Genomic DNA, 19,408 nt, shown 5'->3' with positions numbered 1-19,408 from the left:
GGCAGTGTCCATGAGATGGAGGAGCGGAACCGCTTGGGTTGTGTGTTTGGAGCTCTTGATTCAAGAGAAGCAGACCCCAACTATAAATCACTGCTTGGAGCTCCCCATGAGTGAACATCACACTCCTACAGCTGGAAAGGCTACCTGCTCTAGCAAGGAGTAACTAATACTGCTGTATAGATGAGTCAGTGCTGTATTGCACCCAGGCTAATTGCTCCCACTTCTCAGGAAGGCTGTTTAGGTAGAGATGCAACGACAGATTTTTGAGGCCAATACCGGTAGCTGATTTTTAAGGAAGCATATAGGGCAATATGATCCAATTTCTGATACAGCTGCATGTGGATGGTAAGTCTGGTGTGGTGGAAGAAGAGGGAGGAGGGAAGGGGCGTGGAGGGAACAGCTCTCACTGCTGCACACAGCCTGGGAAGGCACAGGGGGGTCCGTGTGCCCTGGATCTGCGCAGGATGCAGGCAGGGCAGGCTGCAGCTGCAGCACTGGGAGGGGGAGGGCTGCAGCCACCCCCAAAAAAAAAAAAAAAGTCGCCATAGCCGTCCCGTAGCCCCCCTCCCAGCGCCACCATTGCCTGCCCCGTGCAGATTTGGGGGTACACCCCCCCGCCCTCTCCCATGCCCTCGTGGACAAGCGAAGGGAGCAACAGCGAGAGCCACTGGATAAGCCACTGAACGAGCTGCACAGGGAGCCGCCTCCCAACTCCCTTCCCCTGCCCTCCAGACAAGTGGAGGCTCCGTCCCACACCCTTCCCCCTGGCTGGGCAGCACCTGCCCCAGCCCCACACTGTCCTCACTGTGGGAGCCTTGATCTGTGCCCCCCACGCCCCTCCCTTTTCACCTCACCAGACTGACCAGCTGCAGGCAGCTGTCCACGCTGCTGGTCATCACTTATGTGCTGTGCTGCGGCTGCACACATGTACGGGTTGTTTATCAGCCAAATTAATCAGCCACTTCAGGCCAAATTCCAATGTAGACTATTTTCTTTATATTGGTGCCGATCCGATATCAGACCGATGTATCAGCGCACCTCTATATTTAGGCTGGATGCAGGCCATGCTAACGTGGCTCTCCTACAGTCCAGGCTACAGGGCGCTGTCCTCATGAGCTCAGAGCCTGTCCCAGCATTACCCTAACACCAAGGGGAATTTAATGCTGAAGGTCAGGGAGGAGAGAGTTACACCTACCACATCTATCCACTGGGACCCATGCTGTAACTACCTGCCTTTAATGGAGACAAGGGTGGGGTTCTCCTTCAGTGTCGCATAAGGATTCCCCCAAAACCAACTTCCCCTAAAACTCTCAAAGCTGTCACCACTCATCCTACCTATTAACTCAGACCCCAACCTGCATCTCCCTGTGCCCTTGGCTGGCCGGCAAACCAGAGACGCTGCTGCTTTGTCTAAAAGATGAGCATCCCCAGGGTCAGGGACCGGCAGTCAGCTAATACAATGCAGCCTTTCTTCACAGAAAATGGGCAGAGAGCTCCAGCCTGCCTCCTCCCAACTGAGCCTTCACAGGCAGATGTGTGGTTGAGGTAGTTGCTCCCAGGCTTGTGGGCAGGAGGGCGCTAGCTGTACTGAAGCCACGGATCCTTGTAGGACAGGCCATTTAAAGAAAGAAAGGGTAGCTAATGTCTCAGTTGCAAATGGACAGCAGAGCTCAGCAGACAGGACACAGGGTGGGGACTTGGGAGCCCTGGGCTCTATCACTGACACCACTACACGACTTCTCTATACTTCTGTTCTTCCTTTTTTATCCTTTTTTCTTTAGGCTGCAAGCTCTTAGGGGCAGGGACTGTTACTGTACAGTGCACAGCACTTTGAGGTTGGGGGAGCAGGGTTTTCTTCTTATCCGAGTCAGTGCCTCTAGCTATCACTACATTACAGCTAACAGCTTTCAGGGGAGAAACATGAGCAAGAGGCTTGCAAAGTTGTTGCAGAGGTAGCTTCTGCTAGTAAGCCCACATGGCTCCTCATTAGTCCCACTCCTTGCAGCGAGTGAAATGCAGAACTCCGTGTCACATCAGAGAACGCACAGAGAAGACCGATTCCTGTCCCCTCACTTCGTCCCATTGTCAGCCAGAAGAGCAGAAACTTTGGCTCCGCTGAGGGCATGTTGCAGGGAGGCAGGGCCATTGGTGGGGCTGTCAGTGGAGTTCAGCACTGTACCTAGACTCCTGGCAGCCCTGGGAGAACTTTTAGTGTCAGGCCCCCCTGTTCACTAGAGATAATGATAATAGTAATAATTACCATTTTCAGGCCCCCTTTCTGTCTGGGCCCTGGGTGGCCGCCCGGCTCACCCATGCCTATGTCTGGTCCTGGTGGAGCTAAGGCAGCATGTTTGGCTTCTACTGGAAACATCCCCAGGCATCTTCTGATCTGTGCTGCCTTTTCAAGGTCCATTTCTTTTTCCCCTCACTGCTAACAACACTGAGACCTGCTCTGCTCAGTACACTCCCTCTCAAGCATTCAAATTTTGAGAGGCAGCCAGAGCAAGCACTAACTGGCTCTACCCAAACCCTGCAAAAAGCCATTCACACAGGCCCTAGACCCACTACCTCCCCATTTGTTTTCCATGAGGAAAGAGAAGAGGGATTTTTTTTTTTTAAAGGAACAGATGCATTTAGTGATCTGTCTTTCTGGGTATCCTCTTTCCCAGACACTGATTTCCTGCAAAGAGATCCCATCATAAATTAATAACCTGCTCTAGAGCTTACCACTCCAACTGCTGTTAGTAAGTACTGCACGTGTACTGTGTTTCTCTCCCTTGCTGCATGCGTACTGGTGTTTCCCTCCCTCACTTGGAGAGGACATCACCAACTAAAGAAGAAAGACAATTTTGCCCTTAAACCTCATAACACCCTCAGGTTTAGAGAATCTGTTTCCCTCAGGCCTGGCCTATGACCCTGCCTTTGCCATTCACCAGGCTGCTGCAGCACACGGGGACTTGCTGACTGAATGTTTCCTGCAGGACATCCCAGATAGCATGGAGGAACGTGTGCTCCTCTCAGCGTGGTGACACATGGTCAGACGGCACTACTCACCACAGCATCTTTGTGGCATGGATGCTACTCCCCAGGCCTAGGGTTTCATGCCAGGCCAGCACAATTTAGCACCAGGCAGCCAATACTGATCCATAAGGCCACACATGCTCTTGGGTTCAAGTCACATCAGCAAACGCAATATTTTGCAAGAATTATGCCCCCACCACAATTTTATACCACCTGCACCAGCTTCTAACCCACTTGGGACTCAAACCTGCCAGGTCCTGGCCCAGTGCTGGGGTAGAGACGTAATCCCACTGAACTGAGAAGGGGATTTCTCCTGGAGCTCCAGCTGAGCCCTGGTTTCAGCATTCAGCTGGACTGGGGTCAAATGGGTCAGCATCATGCAAGATACGGACCAGCTGTTACAGCACCCATGTTGGGAAACCACGGGGAGTGCATCTAGCCAAGCATCATTTAACCTTAATGACTTAGTGGTGCCATCTCTAACAGCTGATCCCTCACATTACCTATAATGCTCCTACAGGCAACAGTGATGCTGGTGAAAGAAGAGTGCAGACTACAGTGGGAAAGGAGGACCCTGGTGTCGAAGGCCCTGATTCAGCAGTTTTTATAAGCACAGACCAAAGTGCTTTATTCCACAGGGATGGAAGTGCTGAATCAGGACCTGAATCCAGTCTGTCCCACTCTGGCCACAGGCAGCTGACCCCATTTTAAAGGCTGGGTAGGAAGCCCAGGGGAGCAGCTGAATGAGACTGCTTTCCTTGGGTGTTCACCAGCACACACACGTTACCAAGGCCATACCTGAAGGTTCCTTTCAGCCTCTTCCAAGGCCTTTTCCACATTTGTCAGGCTGCTCTCCAGTTGGGCACTCTGCTTGACCTTGGCTTCCAGGTCCCTTTTCATTTTGACCGCCACATCATCTAGATCCATAGGCCCCTGGGCAGGTGCTTCCTTCACTCTCTTGGCCCGCTCAGCTATCTCCCACTGGATCTCCTTTTCCAGGGCCTCTGTTTTGGCAGTCAGCTCATGGATCTTCTGCGTGTATTCCTCCAGGGTGGCCTGCAGGCTCCTCACCTTCTCCTGCCGCTCCCTCTCGCACTCCTTCTCCAGGCGCAGCTCGCTCTGCCAAAACTCCTCCTCGCCCAGCTCCATCTCATTCCGCCTGACCAGCTGCTCCAGGTAGAGGATCTCGTCCTCCTGGCTGGTGCTCCTGCTGCGCTCCCAGTACCTAAGGTCCATTTCCAAGGAATCCCCATGTACCTCTAAGGAGTAAAGCTGCTCCTGCTGACGCAGCACTGTCTTAAACAGCTCGTCCTTGGAGGACTGGCCCCCATTGGCACCGTCCTTCACATCAGCACTGTCCCTCTTGTGCTGCCTCAGCTTGCTCTTGGCAAACAGATCGCTGGGGCCCATAGGGCCCAAGTTAAAGGTCATGGACTTTTTAGGCTCCCTGGACCTGGGCACTTCTGTGCTCACTGGCCTGGGTTTGATGGGCAGGCTGGCCCGGATGAATGTCCTCTCAGGAGCCTGGGTGGCATTGTCTGAGGACGGCCGTTCAGTGAGGCTGGGGCCTGTCCGCCGTAGGACGAACTGCACGTCATTGGCATACTGGCCACACTTGGCTAGCGACTCTACCGGGCATTCGTGGGGGAGGAGCTGCCTCTCCTTCTCCCGCAGCTTCTGGACGAGGACGTACCGCCCCGTCTGACCTGGGAAGAGAACAAAGAACAGTCACCAGGGGCTCAGGGAGAAGTGCGTCTTGAGGGAAAGGGAAACTACAGACGGCAATGTTTTAATCACACTATTGTAATGTCAGGCAACAGACACCTCACCTTACCCCCTCTCTGGCCTGAACCCCAGCTCCACCCAACATTAGAAGCACACAGATGTTGGCAGCATGTCCAGTCATCAGGTGCTAGGTCTCTTCCACCATACTAGCAAGCAGGAACCTTGCTGTCCCTCAGGGAAGGAGACCACCGTCACTGGTTATAGCATAGCAACATGCAATTTTCCTCCACCATGCTCAGCCAATTCACTTCCAGCCTGCCATGGGTTGCCCTTTCCTTCCTACCCTTGGCTCACCACCCCGGCTTCATTCCAAGTCCATAGATATGGATGATTCCTCAGAGAGGAACAGGGCCTTGCCTGTACTAGGAAATTAAAAATCTTTTATGTTTTCCATTGCTCCAGTTCTAGCACTAAGGTTCAGGCCTGGACAGGACAGGACACCACAACCATAGAGACTCCTAGGTCACACCTACGCTGCAGCCATCGAGTGCTAGTGAAGTCTGAAGATAAGGGATCTTTTCAAGTCACCACCAAAGCATCAGAAAGCATCTGCCAAATAAGCAGCAGGCAACAGGAAGAAATTGCTGTTCCCTGGGGATTAAACACTGATTCCAGCCTGCCTGGGAGGGGTGGGGGAGAAAAATCTGAGCTATGCCTGTGCACATGACCAGAGGCCAGGAAAGTTGAGCATGTTACAATGCTACTGGTCCAAACCAACCCCTCCCATCCAAACAGATGGGCCTGCTACAGTTGGGTGCTCCTGCTATAGGCATCACATCAGAGTATAACCAGAGCCTCCTTTTAATCCATGTTATTAAGACACAGGATTGTGTCATGAGGGTGAAGTTACATAGTACACTTAGACCATACTAAAGCTGTGGAGTGCTAAGCAATGTTAAAAGTTAGAATGGGCTGTGAACAGTCACATGTTAAAGTTAATATGGTTTCATGCCTGCACAGCCCTGACTTGCCACTGGAGGGCTGGTGAGCAGAGATGTGGCCAGGAGCCAGAATACCTGGGCACTGTCCCTGTTCTGGGCAGGGGGCTGGGAAAAGCAGTGCATACTGGGATGTTGGAGGACTACAAATTGCTTGCTTTATCTCTGCGGAGCAGAATGAAGTTACGTTAACAAGAGCTAGGTAGCGTGGCCCTCACATGAAGTGGCACAAGTTCTGAAATTCTCAGAGGGTGCTTAGCACAAGTTAATGAACTTTAATGTGTGGAGGGCCCTTAGTATGATCTAAGTATAGCATGTAACTTCAGGCATGATTCAGGGAAAGAGAGCCAGAGAGAGAGAGCTGACAAAAAGGTCGCTTCCTATAAAAGCTGATGCCTCTCTGAACCAGTTTGTCTCTACGGTGCCACCCTGCCCTAACAAGCCATAAAGAAAGTGTAAAGTTAAGTGCACTTGAATTTTCTGACCTTTTTGATAGGAGAAAGAATCAAAGGGAATAGGCTAATTAGATGACACCCAGAAAGAAAATAAAAGGAAGATTAAATGCAGTCCCAAGACACTCTCAGCCAGTCTAAACAAAGCCTTGTGGGGTGGCAGGCACCTTCCCATCCCTTTTACATGACCCGGAGCAGCATGGCTGCTGTAACCTTGGGCAGACATTGCCAAATCAGCTACATTCTTCCCTGGCAAATTCTACAGCCTTTGTGGGAGAATAAACATTGTAATCCAAATAGAAGAACCTGGACTGAACCCAAAGCTGACACTGCCATCAACAGGAAAGCCCTAGTGAATCAGCAGGTGGATGTGGCATAAAGCTAGGTAATGCCATAGGGAAACAGGCGAGCAGATGCTTGTGAAGGTGGTGGTGTTGTGATCATAACGGAGGGGGCGCTGAAGTATATGAGAGCCAAGGTACAGACATCTGAGCACTTCCCTAAGCTTCTCCAGGCACATAGCATTTATAGTTACCGCCACAAGAGGGTCTGCAGAGCTGCCATTCAAACAGGGATTTAAATGAAGTGTCTTTTTAAAAGCACAGTGGCAGAGTATTGAAGGCATCTTGCTATGGTTCCAGATGTGCGAGTTCAAGCCCTGCTTTGGACAAATGCCAGAGGCCACTGCCAACTGACCTTGCTCTAAGTGGATCTTCCAGGCTGGGGCATCAAAAAGCAGATGGACGTGATGCTGGCCACATCAATCCTTTATGTGGTCCTGGCTACAGAAGCTGGTGGGTGCCTTACTTGTGCTGGCTCAACAGGCTTGCAGGCCCAGGAGGACCACTTGACTTTTTGCTTCTTGGGACAGAAGTGCAGTGTGCACACATTGATTCCTCAGGGCTTGCTTTGATTATAGGGCTGCAGTCATGGTAGCAGAGCATCCTAGTGGAGATGCTGCACACAGCAGCAGAAGGTGTTATTCCACTTGCTGGCTTTGCCTTGTCAACCCCTAAAGTGACAGATGCTAAAAACTGGCAGAACCCTCATCTGTCCACAAGGCTGCATCCAGAGTGACAGAGCAGAGGTGGGGGAGCAGGCTGGCTGCCAACATAGCTATAGAGGCAAAGCTCTCGAATGTGGACCAGACCTAAGTTGGCAGGGCTAGGGTCAAACCGGATTATTGCAAGGATGCAGCCTGGGCCTTTTCACAAGCAAATTAAAGATAGGACTCTTGCTGGCAGAGCTTTTGCTCAAAATGAAAAGCCCTTCTACTTGGCAGGCATATGGGCCCACAGGCTTCCAGAGAGAAGCAAATGCTTCCCTGACTCCCTGCTGGTGTCAAAAGGATACAGCTCCATTAACTTCAAGATTGCAGCTGCCCAGGATGACAATGCCCAGCATGCTTTCCCCTCAGCATATGTCATATTCTACTGCCCATAGGGAGGTGAAGATGGGACAACATCCAGAGCAGAGCTTTCCTAAAGCTTTACCAGTGGACTGGAGAAGTGAGTTCTCACCTGCTGGCTTCCCAGCTCTGCTTACCCCACAGCCAGACCTGACCCCTTTGTAACTCTTGAAGGAAAAGAACAAAATGCAAAGAGCAGTCCTGCTCATCTCCCAGGGCTTCTGGAAAAATGAATTTACAAGAGAGAAAAACAAAGAATCCGTGAGCACTGCACTTTTTGATCCCACAAGGGAAGGGATGGTGAAGGCCTATTAGTCTGATGAGAAGGATCTCGCTTCAAAACAACATAGAGATTAAGGACTACAAAGCTTGCCAGTGCTTCATGATCCAGGTGCCTCGGGGCCTCCTCACAGTGTCCAAGTCCATCTCCAGGTACAACCCTGCTGGTTGTGCCTAGATTCCAATTCCACCCCACAGACCAGGTCCCTGGGCACATGCAGACTCAGCTTGGCTAACATTAGTGAGGGGGAAACCCTTCCCCATCCAAATGCCTCTGGCCGCTTGTTCCTGTTGGCCTTGTACAGCGGGCACAGAAAAGAGGAAAAGAACTGGGGGCTTCTCCTCCTTCAGGCCTCACACTGATCTGATCTCTTTATTGCAGTCAGTCGCACCCGTGTGGAGCCAGAACTGACCGTAAAGTTGCAGAGCCCTCTTCACCCTGCAGACTCTTTATTATGGGTGAGTCTGTGCCAGCGGTGAGAATCCAGCTCGTGCCCAGGATCCAAGGCTGACTTTCCAGGGCTGGGGGACACTCTCCATTCTTCTCCATGTGCTCAGCTTCAACAGACTGATTCAGCAAAGCACTGAAACACATACTTCACTTAAACCCACTCTGAAAGTCCCACTAAAAAATGACAGGACATAAACATGTCTTTAAATGCTTTGCTGAATCAGAGCCCAGTTCAAAAGAAATTAGGACCACGTTTTAGGGGGCATGTCTGGGTCACTGTCTGATGCCAATGACCAACATAACTGACACAATTCTCTCCCCAAACTCTTGTTCCCACCAACTTCTTCAGCAACAAATTCTCTTATGGAGCCATACTGAAGTATCTGGTTAGGGAAGCAGGAGTTCCCAAGGAAGTATAGCCCTGTGCCAGCAGGAGGAGCAATATCTGTATCTAGTGAAGCATTTGGGAGTGAAAGAGAAAGACCACTGCTTACACCCTATTTGTTCTCCTTCTCTGCTGTGCACACACACCACAGGATGGTCCTTGCAGCACTTGGCCTGGTGCTGGCTCAAGAAGGTCTCTTCTCTCTTAGGACTGAAGGCAATTTTCCTCATGGGGAGATTTAGCTAAGGACCAAACCTCACCATCTCCTTGCTTGCAGCCACTGCTGACAGGGAGACCTCTGTACACCTCCTATGAAAACTGAGGAAGTGGAATCATTTCACCCAGTCCCCATGCTACCTGGGGTTCTCTTCCTCAGTGGAAGCCACAGCTGTACCAGTGCAATTAGAAACACTTGTGATCCCTACTGATGACTGTTTGCATCACATTGTTTATACATCAAAGCCAGAGAGTTTAGCTGTGCCAGCCCCTGTGGCAAAGAGGCCTGCAATGCTAGGAGGGCTCTTTCCTCGACCAGGGATTACACCACAGACTGGAAAGAAAAATAAAATTCTTCTGCAGAGATTTGAAGGACGTTTTGATTTGGGGGAAGGAGAGTGGGGTTGGGACTCTTGGGGCTATTTTGATTTTTAAAGGTTGAAAGTTTTCAAACCTGTCATCAATGAAGAACTAACCTGGGCCAAGCCTTCTGGATTAAAACTCTGAGGGCGTGGACATACAAACAATTTACCATGGGATAAAAGGGAAGATGGAGCTTTACCTCTGCGTCAGTTGTTTCATGATAACTTCCCACGTTCTTAATCTTCCCCTGAAGCAAGTGTAAACTGAACAGCAGTAATTTACCTCTCTTTCACTGAAGATTAAGCTATCTGGGTCCAGTGCCTTTAGGGATGGGTGAGCAGGGGACTAGCTCCAAGTGCCAGTTTAGAGGGGGGAGTCAGACTGGCTACCCCTAGGGAACCCATGTTACAGGGCTGCTGCAGTTGGTGCACAGGGAGTCCATGCTTCAGCCACAGCAGACTAGACCCATGTAGCACCATTGCCAGCGTGCAGGTAGCCCAAGATGCAACTTTACTCAGGGTGCAGAAGGAGCTGGCTATGCTTCTGCTTCCACTTACCTCAGGGTTAGAGCATGCATGTGGAGAGTTACCACAAAGCAGCTCACAAGCCATAGAGTTCTGCCCTTTTACCTGCAGTCAGTTGTTTGTGAATCCATACCCTAACAAAGCTCTAAAACTAAATCACTAGGAAGCAGTCCAGCTACAGGTGAAAGCAAGGACCCCAGAGCGTGAGTGCAGGGGTTTGGTCGCATCTCAGCCACTCACTTTGGGATCCTTTGGGCAAGTTAATGCGTGAATGTGTCTCAGTATGGGACAAGGGCTATGGCCACACCAGCCTGACCACACCCAGTCTCACTTGATAAAGGAAGCTAAACAGTCACAAGTAAGAGACCCTCAGAAAAATCGTGGTGCTACGGGCATGAGCCAATGAGTCATAGTTGAACATCTGGCAAAATACTACACCATAGAAACAAAACGAGCAGGAAGGTTTCATTCAGTCCCCACTGCTACTCCTGAGCTAGTGGTGATCATAATCAACACAACACAGAAAATGGTAAAATATGGAGAAGCCCCATCTCAAAATGGCAGGTGCTGTCCAGGTGGTAATGAAAACCAATGGGATGGTAATGAAAACCGACATAGCTGGCAACTTGGTTTTAGGACCAGTACTCACCAATTGCACGTGCCAGAGCAATGACCACCTCCTGGCATGTGGTCTGATCAGAGACACCACACACCACTCTCTGGATGCCATCCACCCAGACCTTCAGCTCCATCACCAACACTGCTGAGGAATCAGGATCTCTGGACCATCACCAAGCAGCTTCCCTGAACAGATAAAGAAATTAAAGTTTGAGTTTCAAGTGTGCTGCATAACTTTTGTTGCCATAAGCATTGACCTGGGTCCTGGAAAGTGCCACACTAATCTAAAAGAGATCATAGGCCAGAATCCCCGAGAGGGCACCCATTCATCAAAGCAACAATGAGTTATTTATCAATGACAAAAAAACAGGGCTTATCCTAGGGGACTTTGGCTAAAGGTTCCAAGACCAGCTAGGACTTGATGCAGCCTGGAGATAGAGTGAGAGAGAGAGAGAGAGAGAGAGGAAAAAAAAATTGAAAGCACCTCACTCTATACCAGGCATGCTGTGCAATCTGCCCCCAGCAGCCAATAGCCTTCCAGACTTTATTACACCTAAAGCTTAGAGCCACTCAACTCCCCTGCATCACTTCTTGGGTCACTGCTTTGGAACAATCCCTGCTCCCAGGTTTCTATTAAAACAGGCAGAGATCTGTCCCCACAAGGAGCTGTCCTAAATCTAGGATTGGGGCTGGGCAGCCTTTTACCTTGGCACAATCCCAGGTGAACATCAGATGAGTTCCAGGAGCAGTCCCAACATCAGGCAGATTTAATTAGCCCATAACTTTTTGCCTAACACTCACAGGTTAATAATCCCAGGCTGGAGGAGTATCTTGTTCACAGAGAAAGAGCAGCGAGTGACTTCTTGCTCCCCTCTACTCCTTGCCACTGTAGCAGCAGATAATACTCCAGCTCAGGTTTTAAATCCTACTAGATATAAATCTAGTTAGTTTCACAGGTTCCCCAACCACCCTGACCTGGGGATGGAGATGAAACATACAATTCACAATGACCCTGTAATCCTTTGCTCCCATGCAGCAGCAGCCATGGCTAATAGGGTCATACCCTGCCTCCTATTGCAAATCCCTGCAAAGCTCCATCTGCAGTGCAGATTTTAGCCATTGTAGGACTGTACTTACACACCTGGCCCCTATTTAATAAGCACCCAGAAGCTACAGGAAGGAGCAGTGTATGGCACCTGCGTGTGTCCAGACAGTGTGACAAGTTGGAGTGACTTACAAAATCTGTACTGCACAGGTTAATACTCAACAATGACTAAGTCTGTTGAAAGTCACCCAACCTGAGAGACAGGCGCACATAAAATCAGCAACTCTGTTCCAGTCCCTGTTTACCAACATTAAGATAAGGGAAGCTTTGCTCACATACCATGATAAGGGAAGCATGTGATCCTATGAAGAGTCATCCAATCAGAAGGTGACAGCCAAAGTCATGTGATTTGGGAGACCAATCACATAGCTTGAACAACTACCACCAAAAGAAAATATTTGACAGCTTGCAAAATAGTCTCTGGGCTGGGCCTGTGTCAGTCCCAATGAAGTGAGCCACTGGCAAACCCATCAGTGCCAGCAAACAGGTTGTTCACAGGCAGATTCCCAAATCTGATTATGTTGCTTTCTGCAAGGGCTTCAGCTACCTCTGGTTTCACCCCAATCTGGCCCCGTCTGCACTGGCCAGTCATAGGTGGGCTTCACCGAAGCATTCTCTTGTACTCCTCATCTCTCAGTGGTAACCCCTGACCCCCACCGTGGCCCTGTACTTCAGATAAAAGCTCCTCTGCACAGGGACTGCCGTTTTGCTCTGTGATCCATACAACACCTAGAACAACAGGGGTCCTCATCTATGACCACACTCCCTAGATATTACTGCAACTAACACCCCAAAAATGAAGGGCGGGTGCCGTGTTGCATTAACTTATAGTGCGTTTAAAAGGGCTTGACTTGATGTTCCTCCCAAGGCTGAGGCTAAAAATAAAGTCACTTCCCCCTCGTTCCAGCTGGGTAAAGTAGGGTAGGTGGAACACCAGCTATGAGCCGGCAGGGATTACACAAGCTGCACAAACAATAACATTTGTACAACATGAATCAGCTTCCTACCAGAAGTATGAAAGGAATCCAGTGTGAGGACACCTTGAACTGCTGCCTACATGCTGGAATCCTAACAAAGAAGCTGTTTGGCAGGCTGCAGTGCTATGCCATGGTATGCTCCCTTCTCGCTACCAAAGCAAACACCAGAAATAGCACCTTGCTGAAAAGAGAAATCAATGCTTAGAAGATGCCCAGAAGGTCGATGCATTCAGATTTCTGAGTAATTCCTTTAAATCCCTCTATATGCATCATTACCGTGTACACTGCCTCTAGATTCCAAAAGATGGCATCTCAAATATTCACAGCTATTGCCCAAAGGGCTATAAGAAGGCAGGTGTAACTAGATGCAAGTGAGTTTTAATGAACACACCATGATGTGGATCTTCAAGCAACAAGTGAATGACAGATGGGTTGGATTTAGCCCCAGAAGTTGGCTTGACCTCCTAGATCTATACAAATCCAATATATGTATGGGTAAAAAGACAGCCAGACAAGACATGCATATACCAGTCCATCACTTGCTGCTTCAGCTGGACTAAGGGAGCGACCCCCAAAACAGCTCTCACCCAAGATTCCAATGCTTTTTCTGAGCCAAGAAAGGCCAAAGTGTTGTTATACAGAGGAAGTCAGTCAAGAACTTTTCATGCCCCGATTAATGATTGCTTTGATGGGAGGGGGAGGGCACAGGGCTGACAATAGGCCAGAACAACCTGGCCAGTCCAATGCGGCCTCAGCAGCACATCAAAAGCAGGCGGGCAGGGAAGGGAGCCGGGGGGGGGGGGGAAAGGGGAGGGTGTCCCCTAATGCTGTTGCTTCTGCCAGCCCCCTTGCTCCCTGCTGTTTCCAGTCAATGGAGAACTGTGCCAGGACCAACTACCTGCAAATTTTGTCCATGCTGCTACCACTTCTCCCAGCCTCCCTTCTCCAATCTCATCTGCAGCATGGGCACAGCTGGAAGCTGCCTGGCCCCAGCACAGCTCCCCTCTGGCTGGAAGCTGTGCCTACACTGCAGCTGGTAGGAGGGTGAGAAGCAGTAGCACAGATGTAGTTTGCAGATGTTTGGCCCTGGCACAGCTCCCCACCAGCCTCAAGGTGCATACATGCTGAGGCTGGGGACCAAGGGGCTCGGAGAAGCAGCACTGGACCTGGCATAGGCACAGGCAAAGCCCCCACCCACCACTGAAACCACCCAGCCCATATTGGACTTGAGTTGGGAGGGTAGGGAGAAGCAGCAAGGGTGTGGGCAGAGCTGCAAGCGTTCAGGTTCTGGTGCAGGTATGGGCACTAACAAACCCCTCCAGCTCTGGAGGCTATATCCAGTAGTTCCATAAGCAGGATGTATATTGGCTAGGAGGAAAGGAGGAACATGCTTTCATTCTTTCTATTACTGACACTTACAAGCCTAAATCAGAGATCAGGGCCTTCTTGTGTCAGGCCCTGTGCAGACAGTCTCAGCCTCAGGAAGTTTTGTTTTATCGGTCAGGAACTCGTGGAGGCAGAGATGCACTGTAGGAAGCAGTGTCCCCACTGACCTCCACACATCTACATCCAACTGGGAAACAGCTATAATTTCAAACCTAAGACAAGCACACACTGTTCCACCATGACCTGACTAGCAGAAACAAGCCAAGTTAAAATTGGGCACGAACTACTGATTTCAGGGCAGGATGGGAACTTTCCCAAAACTGGCTGCAGGTTTCACTTTGAGCTCATCTCCAGCAAAGAAGAATCTCTGTACTCCATTTAATCCTCATCCCAAGTGTTGAACAAACTGATCCTGGAGACTGGTGTGGGGCATTTAGAAGGGGCTTGGGGCTCCCTAGCTCACCATTCACAAAGCCATACCTTCATGTTCATCATAGAGCCCAAGAAAGCTGCAAGTCAGCAGTCACCAGAACCCAACTGCAGAATTTTCTCTGCTTATTATTTCTGGCTTGAATCCACCCTCCATTCCTGAACCACCTTAGTACAACAACAATACCCAGGTATTTCTGGCGAGAGGATGCTGCCTTAGTGGATGAGCTGCATTTTTACTTTGCTTCCATCAACAAGTTGGCAACAACTTGCTGGGGATTTTCCAAACGATGTCTGAAACAGGCCAAGAAAGCTACAGCCGTTTTCTCCTGTTCTCCCAAGCTGTGCAAGTAAACATAGCAGGGAGACCTCTTTCCAAAATGTATTATCTACTCCCACTTTACTGGAATCTCAGGAAATAAACACACAGGAATTTAAAACATGCTAACGGTTTTCAAAAGATACAAAAGGGGTATGCATCAGACCTAGCAAACTCGAGCTCAGGTTGCCTTTAACAAACTTTTTTTCACAGGAAGACTGTTGGGGGTGGGGGTGAAGGGGCAGGGAGGAAAGAGAGGGGGGGGGAGAGAGAAAGAGAGAGAGTCTCATCAAACTTATCAGCATTCACATGAAACTCACTTCTTCATGCCTTAGAATGACACATCCTGAGGTCATGTCTATACTGGAAAATAATGTATTACATCATAATCAGTGGTGCATTACACTGTAATCAGTGGTTCTCAACCTCTCCAATCCTGTGACCCCACCTTAGAACAGAAGAGAGCCATCCCGAAAGTTTCAAGTTACCTTCCCCTTCTTACTAACCAGACTTTATAAAAAGCAGTGAGGTCATCACCCCTGGAAATCAGTCCACAACCACCAAGCTGGCAAAATCCATGTGTTAACTAATGTTTCACCTAACATTTTTCCCCTACTGAGAGAGAGAAGGTTGGTTGTATTAATCAGTCCTGATTAACCCTAGGATCCAATTTGACTCATCTTAAATTTGTAGCAAAAAATCTGCATCTTTACCAGATCTTAAAAATTAAGTCAAGCCGGTATTTCCCAAGGTCAGGCTAGAAGACCATGACTTGAATATGTACTAGTACGCCAGATACCATGACCATAGATGGGTCACAGACATCCTCTACATCCACTTTTTGTTTTTAATTGGTACATCAAAGCATTACTGTGGTTTACATTTACTTTTTAGCATATTGATTCCCATTTTAAAATTGATGGTGCAAGAAAAAAAAAAGACATGCTTTGATCATCAGCTTTTCCTCACTAACATCAGATAGGCTGCCCTGTGATCAGGATCATTAACTATGGCACACTGGATACCTGGCAGCACCTTGAGAAGCTGCTACTCACCTGCCCCACACTTCCTGTTTCTATCTAGGACTCTCCTGCCTTGCTGGATGCCTGGCAAACACAGATCTCTAGGCCTCTGGCAAACATTTAAAATGTCAGTCTCACTGGCAGAGGCTGGGTCCTGCAAGCTGAGCACCTGCTTTAGCAGGAGGCAGCCTGTACTTCCAAGACATCTTGACCTCTCAACACTGGCACTGCAGCCATTTCCAGTGCCACCTGGGCAGGTTTGAGGAGCTATGTCTGACACCCACTAAACTGGTATCTCTAACGTATGCCTTATCAGCATTTCCTCTCCACCATTAGCCCCTTTAGGCCCCACTTCTATAGTTTGTGGGTACCCCTTACAGCTGCTGAAGCGTGAGAGAGGACCTCTCCATGGCTGCCTCAATTCACAAGAGCTTATTACCAGTGCTGGTATGCACTGGTGGCTGGGAACAGCCTTCAGAGGAGTGCTATTCAGTGCAGTAGCTCATTTGAATCCATTGCTCCTGCAGGGGGAATCCTGACCGCAGGCACAAAGGAGGGATTAGGCAAGATGGGTTTATTCAGAAAAGGAAGAAAAGATCCCAGCTTAAACCAAACAGAGCTCTGATTCCATAATAACCCCTAATAGCCTCCAGCCTCTTGAAGCTCCCATGCAACGAAGCCTCTGTCTGTTGGCATGGCCAAGCATGCACACATTGCTGAAGTCAGGGCTCAAGCTCTCTGCTAGAATAGATTTTACAGGGAAATGGGGCTAACAGGTTTCATATCAGAAATTGGACACGTGGTTTGTTGGCAGCCGCTTTATTTTTTCTGTTCAGGACCCAGACCCTTCCCCACCATTCCACTTAATGGGGTTTTACTGCAAACTTAATTAGAAGTAGGAGCCAACTTGTTCTGAGGTGGTTTCTAATCTCCTTTCCTTTTGCTTGCAGTTATAGTGTTTCCCAGCATGCACGCACATGTATCTTTTGAGCTCCCTCCCTCATTTTAACTGAAGCCTTTATTTCATGCTCTTATTTTAACATAGGTAGGAAGTGCTATAGTATTAGTTTCACCTCTGACACAATCTGGATCTGGTTTGGGGAACTCATCACTTTTTCACTTGGGAAGCTCCATCTTTTGCTTTGCACATTGTAGTCTGTTAGCAAGAAGACTATATTGATGGGTCCTATAGATATCTACACATTGGTACAAGTTTTTCACCTTCTCAGTAGGCAGCTGGCAGCGATATTCACTATCTTGGATAAATTGGATATTGCCATTTTTCAACCACTGAGCAACTGAAACAGGCTTAAGAGCTAACGTGACCTGCAAAGGATTGTGTGCATTTGGGCTTATGCCCTTCATTATGGTGTACAAATAAAGGCAGGAAAGCTGATCCCTTAAGCTTTCCCTTTCCTCCCTTCTCTCCCACAGTTTTTGCTTTTTCAAAACCCTTAGAAGCTTCAGCTTCCCTGGATTTGTTGGAGGGTCTTTGCTGTTGCCTTGGAGAATGCGTGTTGTTAGCTCTACACAGTAAATTGATAAAGCCTCAAAACTGGACGATGTAGAGAGCTTGCTCTCCATTCCCAGCTCAGCAGAAGCAGCTATGAGTACTTTCTTCACATGCTGCTCCCATGTGAGCTGCTGCTGTAGTTTCTACAAGGGTGTTAGGGAATCTGCAGGAGGGCCAGTGTCTGGGAAGCAATTTTTCTAGACGACTGTGCTCTGCACCATGAAAAATTGCATGAGATGAGGAGGGGAGGGAACCAGACATCAGTGAGTGAGAGAGACAGACAGAGACACTCCACTCTGGTTTAAAATGCATGTGCAATTCCATCTACGCAAAAAAAAAAAAAAAAAAAGCCTCAAAAACAAACAGGACCAAAAGGAACAAGAAGCTTAGCTCCATTTAGGCAGCAGGAGGTTGGCAATATGCTGACTGTATTTTCTCATATACAATACACTGCAGAATAAGATAAGTGCCTTGTTTTTGAAAGACAGAATGAAGAAAAAAAAGCTCGTTCCTTGCTGAATTCTGGCAGCTGGGGAGACATGCTTGCTCACTGTTCTGCTCCCCTGCATCGGATGCAGAATTCCTTTTGCTCAGCAGAAACTTAAGCAGCAGAAACTAGTTATTGCATTTTCTCGCTTATAGTGCGCACCCTAAATTTCCAGCAGCTACGATTTGGCAAAAAGGTGTGCACTGTACATGAGAAATTATGTCAAAGAGCTTATAAACTAAAGAGGCAAGACAGAAACAGGTACAAGAGTAAAAAAAAGGAATACAGCAGCAAAGTGCGTTGTCCAATTTTATACAGCCAGTCAGTGGCAGAGTGGGGAAATAAAACTTGTCTCCTGACCCCGGCACAGTCTCTTAGAGATTTCCCCCCACTGCTTCTCAGATCCTTCTCCACCCTACCTCACATGCACACAGAGCACACTGAATGCATTGGTTCATACTGAGCTGTAGCCCAAATGATTTTTTCTGACAAGCTACCCCAAAAAATCATTCCTAAAAAGGTGAGGCAATAAAAAGAGAATGAGAGGCAGAAATTAATGGTATCACAGGCTGGCCACAAACCAGTGTCTCTTGTAGTGCTAGAAAAGTTAAAGTTGTTATAAAGCAAGCCTTAAAAGCCAAGCGCACATGCGAATGTGCATCTTTAACCTGCTGAATCCAACATAAATATTTTTGTTAACCAGCAAGAGCCATGTAGCACTGTTTATTGATCCGTAATTCTGCAATAGAGTAGAGGATCCCTTATCTGAATTCCTGATAAGTATACTTGCAGAGCAACACTCATTATAAAATGAAGCCCCCTGGAAACATGGCAAGGCTGTTCATATTTTCTGAGGATTCTGCCAGGCTTCTCCACAGGCTTCTATGGGACCACAGCCATAAATTAGGCAACAGATGCTCAACTTCAGTGATTTCAAACAGAAATGAAAAAATCTGCAGCACTTAAGAGGAGACAAAATGCAGATAAATGTGGCATATGATAGATGGCCAGGGATACTAAAAACTGACAAGCCGACAGTTATGCAATATTCATAAGGTGCAGGATTGTGACACGCTATTTCCTACACTTAGGACTCGATGCAAAGTCCCTTGCAATCAAATGGGAGCCTTTCAACTGACTTAGGATCCAGCTCTTATTTGGAAGGGCAGCGGGCCTCATTCATACCACTCTAGTTTACTGCTGCTCCAGCCATGCTAATACCACTCTCCCCACTGCATATTTTCCACTGGACACGATTCTACAGAAGGTCCAAGTGCTTCCTGAAAGGTGTCAGTGACCCTACACTTCATGCTGTCCCCACCCAAAATCTCTCAGGTGGCAGCCCACATTCAGACACCATGCTGTATTTATTAACTGCAGGCACAAGTGTGGGCAATATTTTTCAAAATACATTTTCCCCCAACCAGGAATACATAGCTGCCTCCTTTCACACACCAGGGGAGAAGACTGCACTCATCGTACAGCTCACATGCCACAACCCACATGGAAACTCACTGCTCAGAGGCACAAACAGCTACCGAGGCATGCAGCTCAGGTTTTATAGTCCAGCTCAATGTTATAGTATCTTATCCAAGCCAATCCCGCAGTGCTGAGCCACTGCCATGAGCCTGTATATAGAGCACAGCCAGTCACCCATTAAGAGAAGAGTCAAACTCTTCAGTAAGGAAGTATTTTCAGTTGGTAGCAAGAGATTGAGACCATTCTTTCTA

At 48.6% G+C, this 19,408-nt stretch overlaps 1 protein-coding gene across 8 annotated transcripts in view; it reads right to left on the bottom strand.

Annotated features, from left to right (window-relative positions):
- Window positions 1-19,408, bottom strand: part of RASSF7 (Ras association domain family member 7) — a 101,763-nt gene that overhangs the window by 32,136 nt on the left and 50,219 nt on the right. For all 8 annotated transcript variants that reach the window (XM_019485180.2, XM_019485183.2, XM_019485178.2 and 5 more), the window contains 2 exons: window positions 10,472-10,626; window positions 3,820-4,727 (listed from right to left, as the gene is read on the bottom strand). In XM_019485180.2, the coding sequence (XP_019340725.2) occupies window positions 3,820-4,727; window positions 10,472-10,574 (1,011 nt within the window). In that variant the 5' untranslated portion in view covers window positions 10,575-10,626. The remainder of the gene's footprint in view (window positions 1-3,819; window positions 4,728-10,471; window positions 10,627-19,408) is intronic.

The sequence above is a fragment of the Alligator mississippiensis genome, chromosome 2 (genome assembly GCF_030867095.1).
Source record: "Alligator mississippiensis isolate rAllMis1 chromosome 2, rAllMis1, whole genome shotgun sequence".
NCBI lineage: Eukaryota > Metazoa > Chordata > Crocodylia > Alligatoridae > Alligator > Alligator mississippiensis.
The sequence above is the reverse complement of the archived record's forward strand: the minus strand, read 5'-3'. Positions and strand labels throughout refer to the sequence as shown.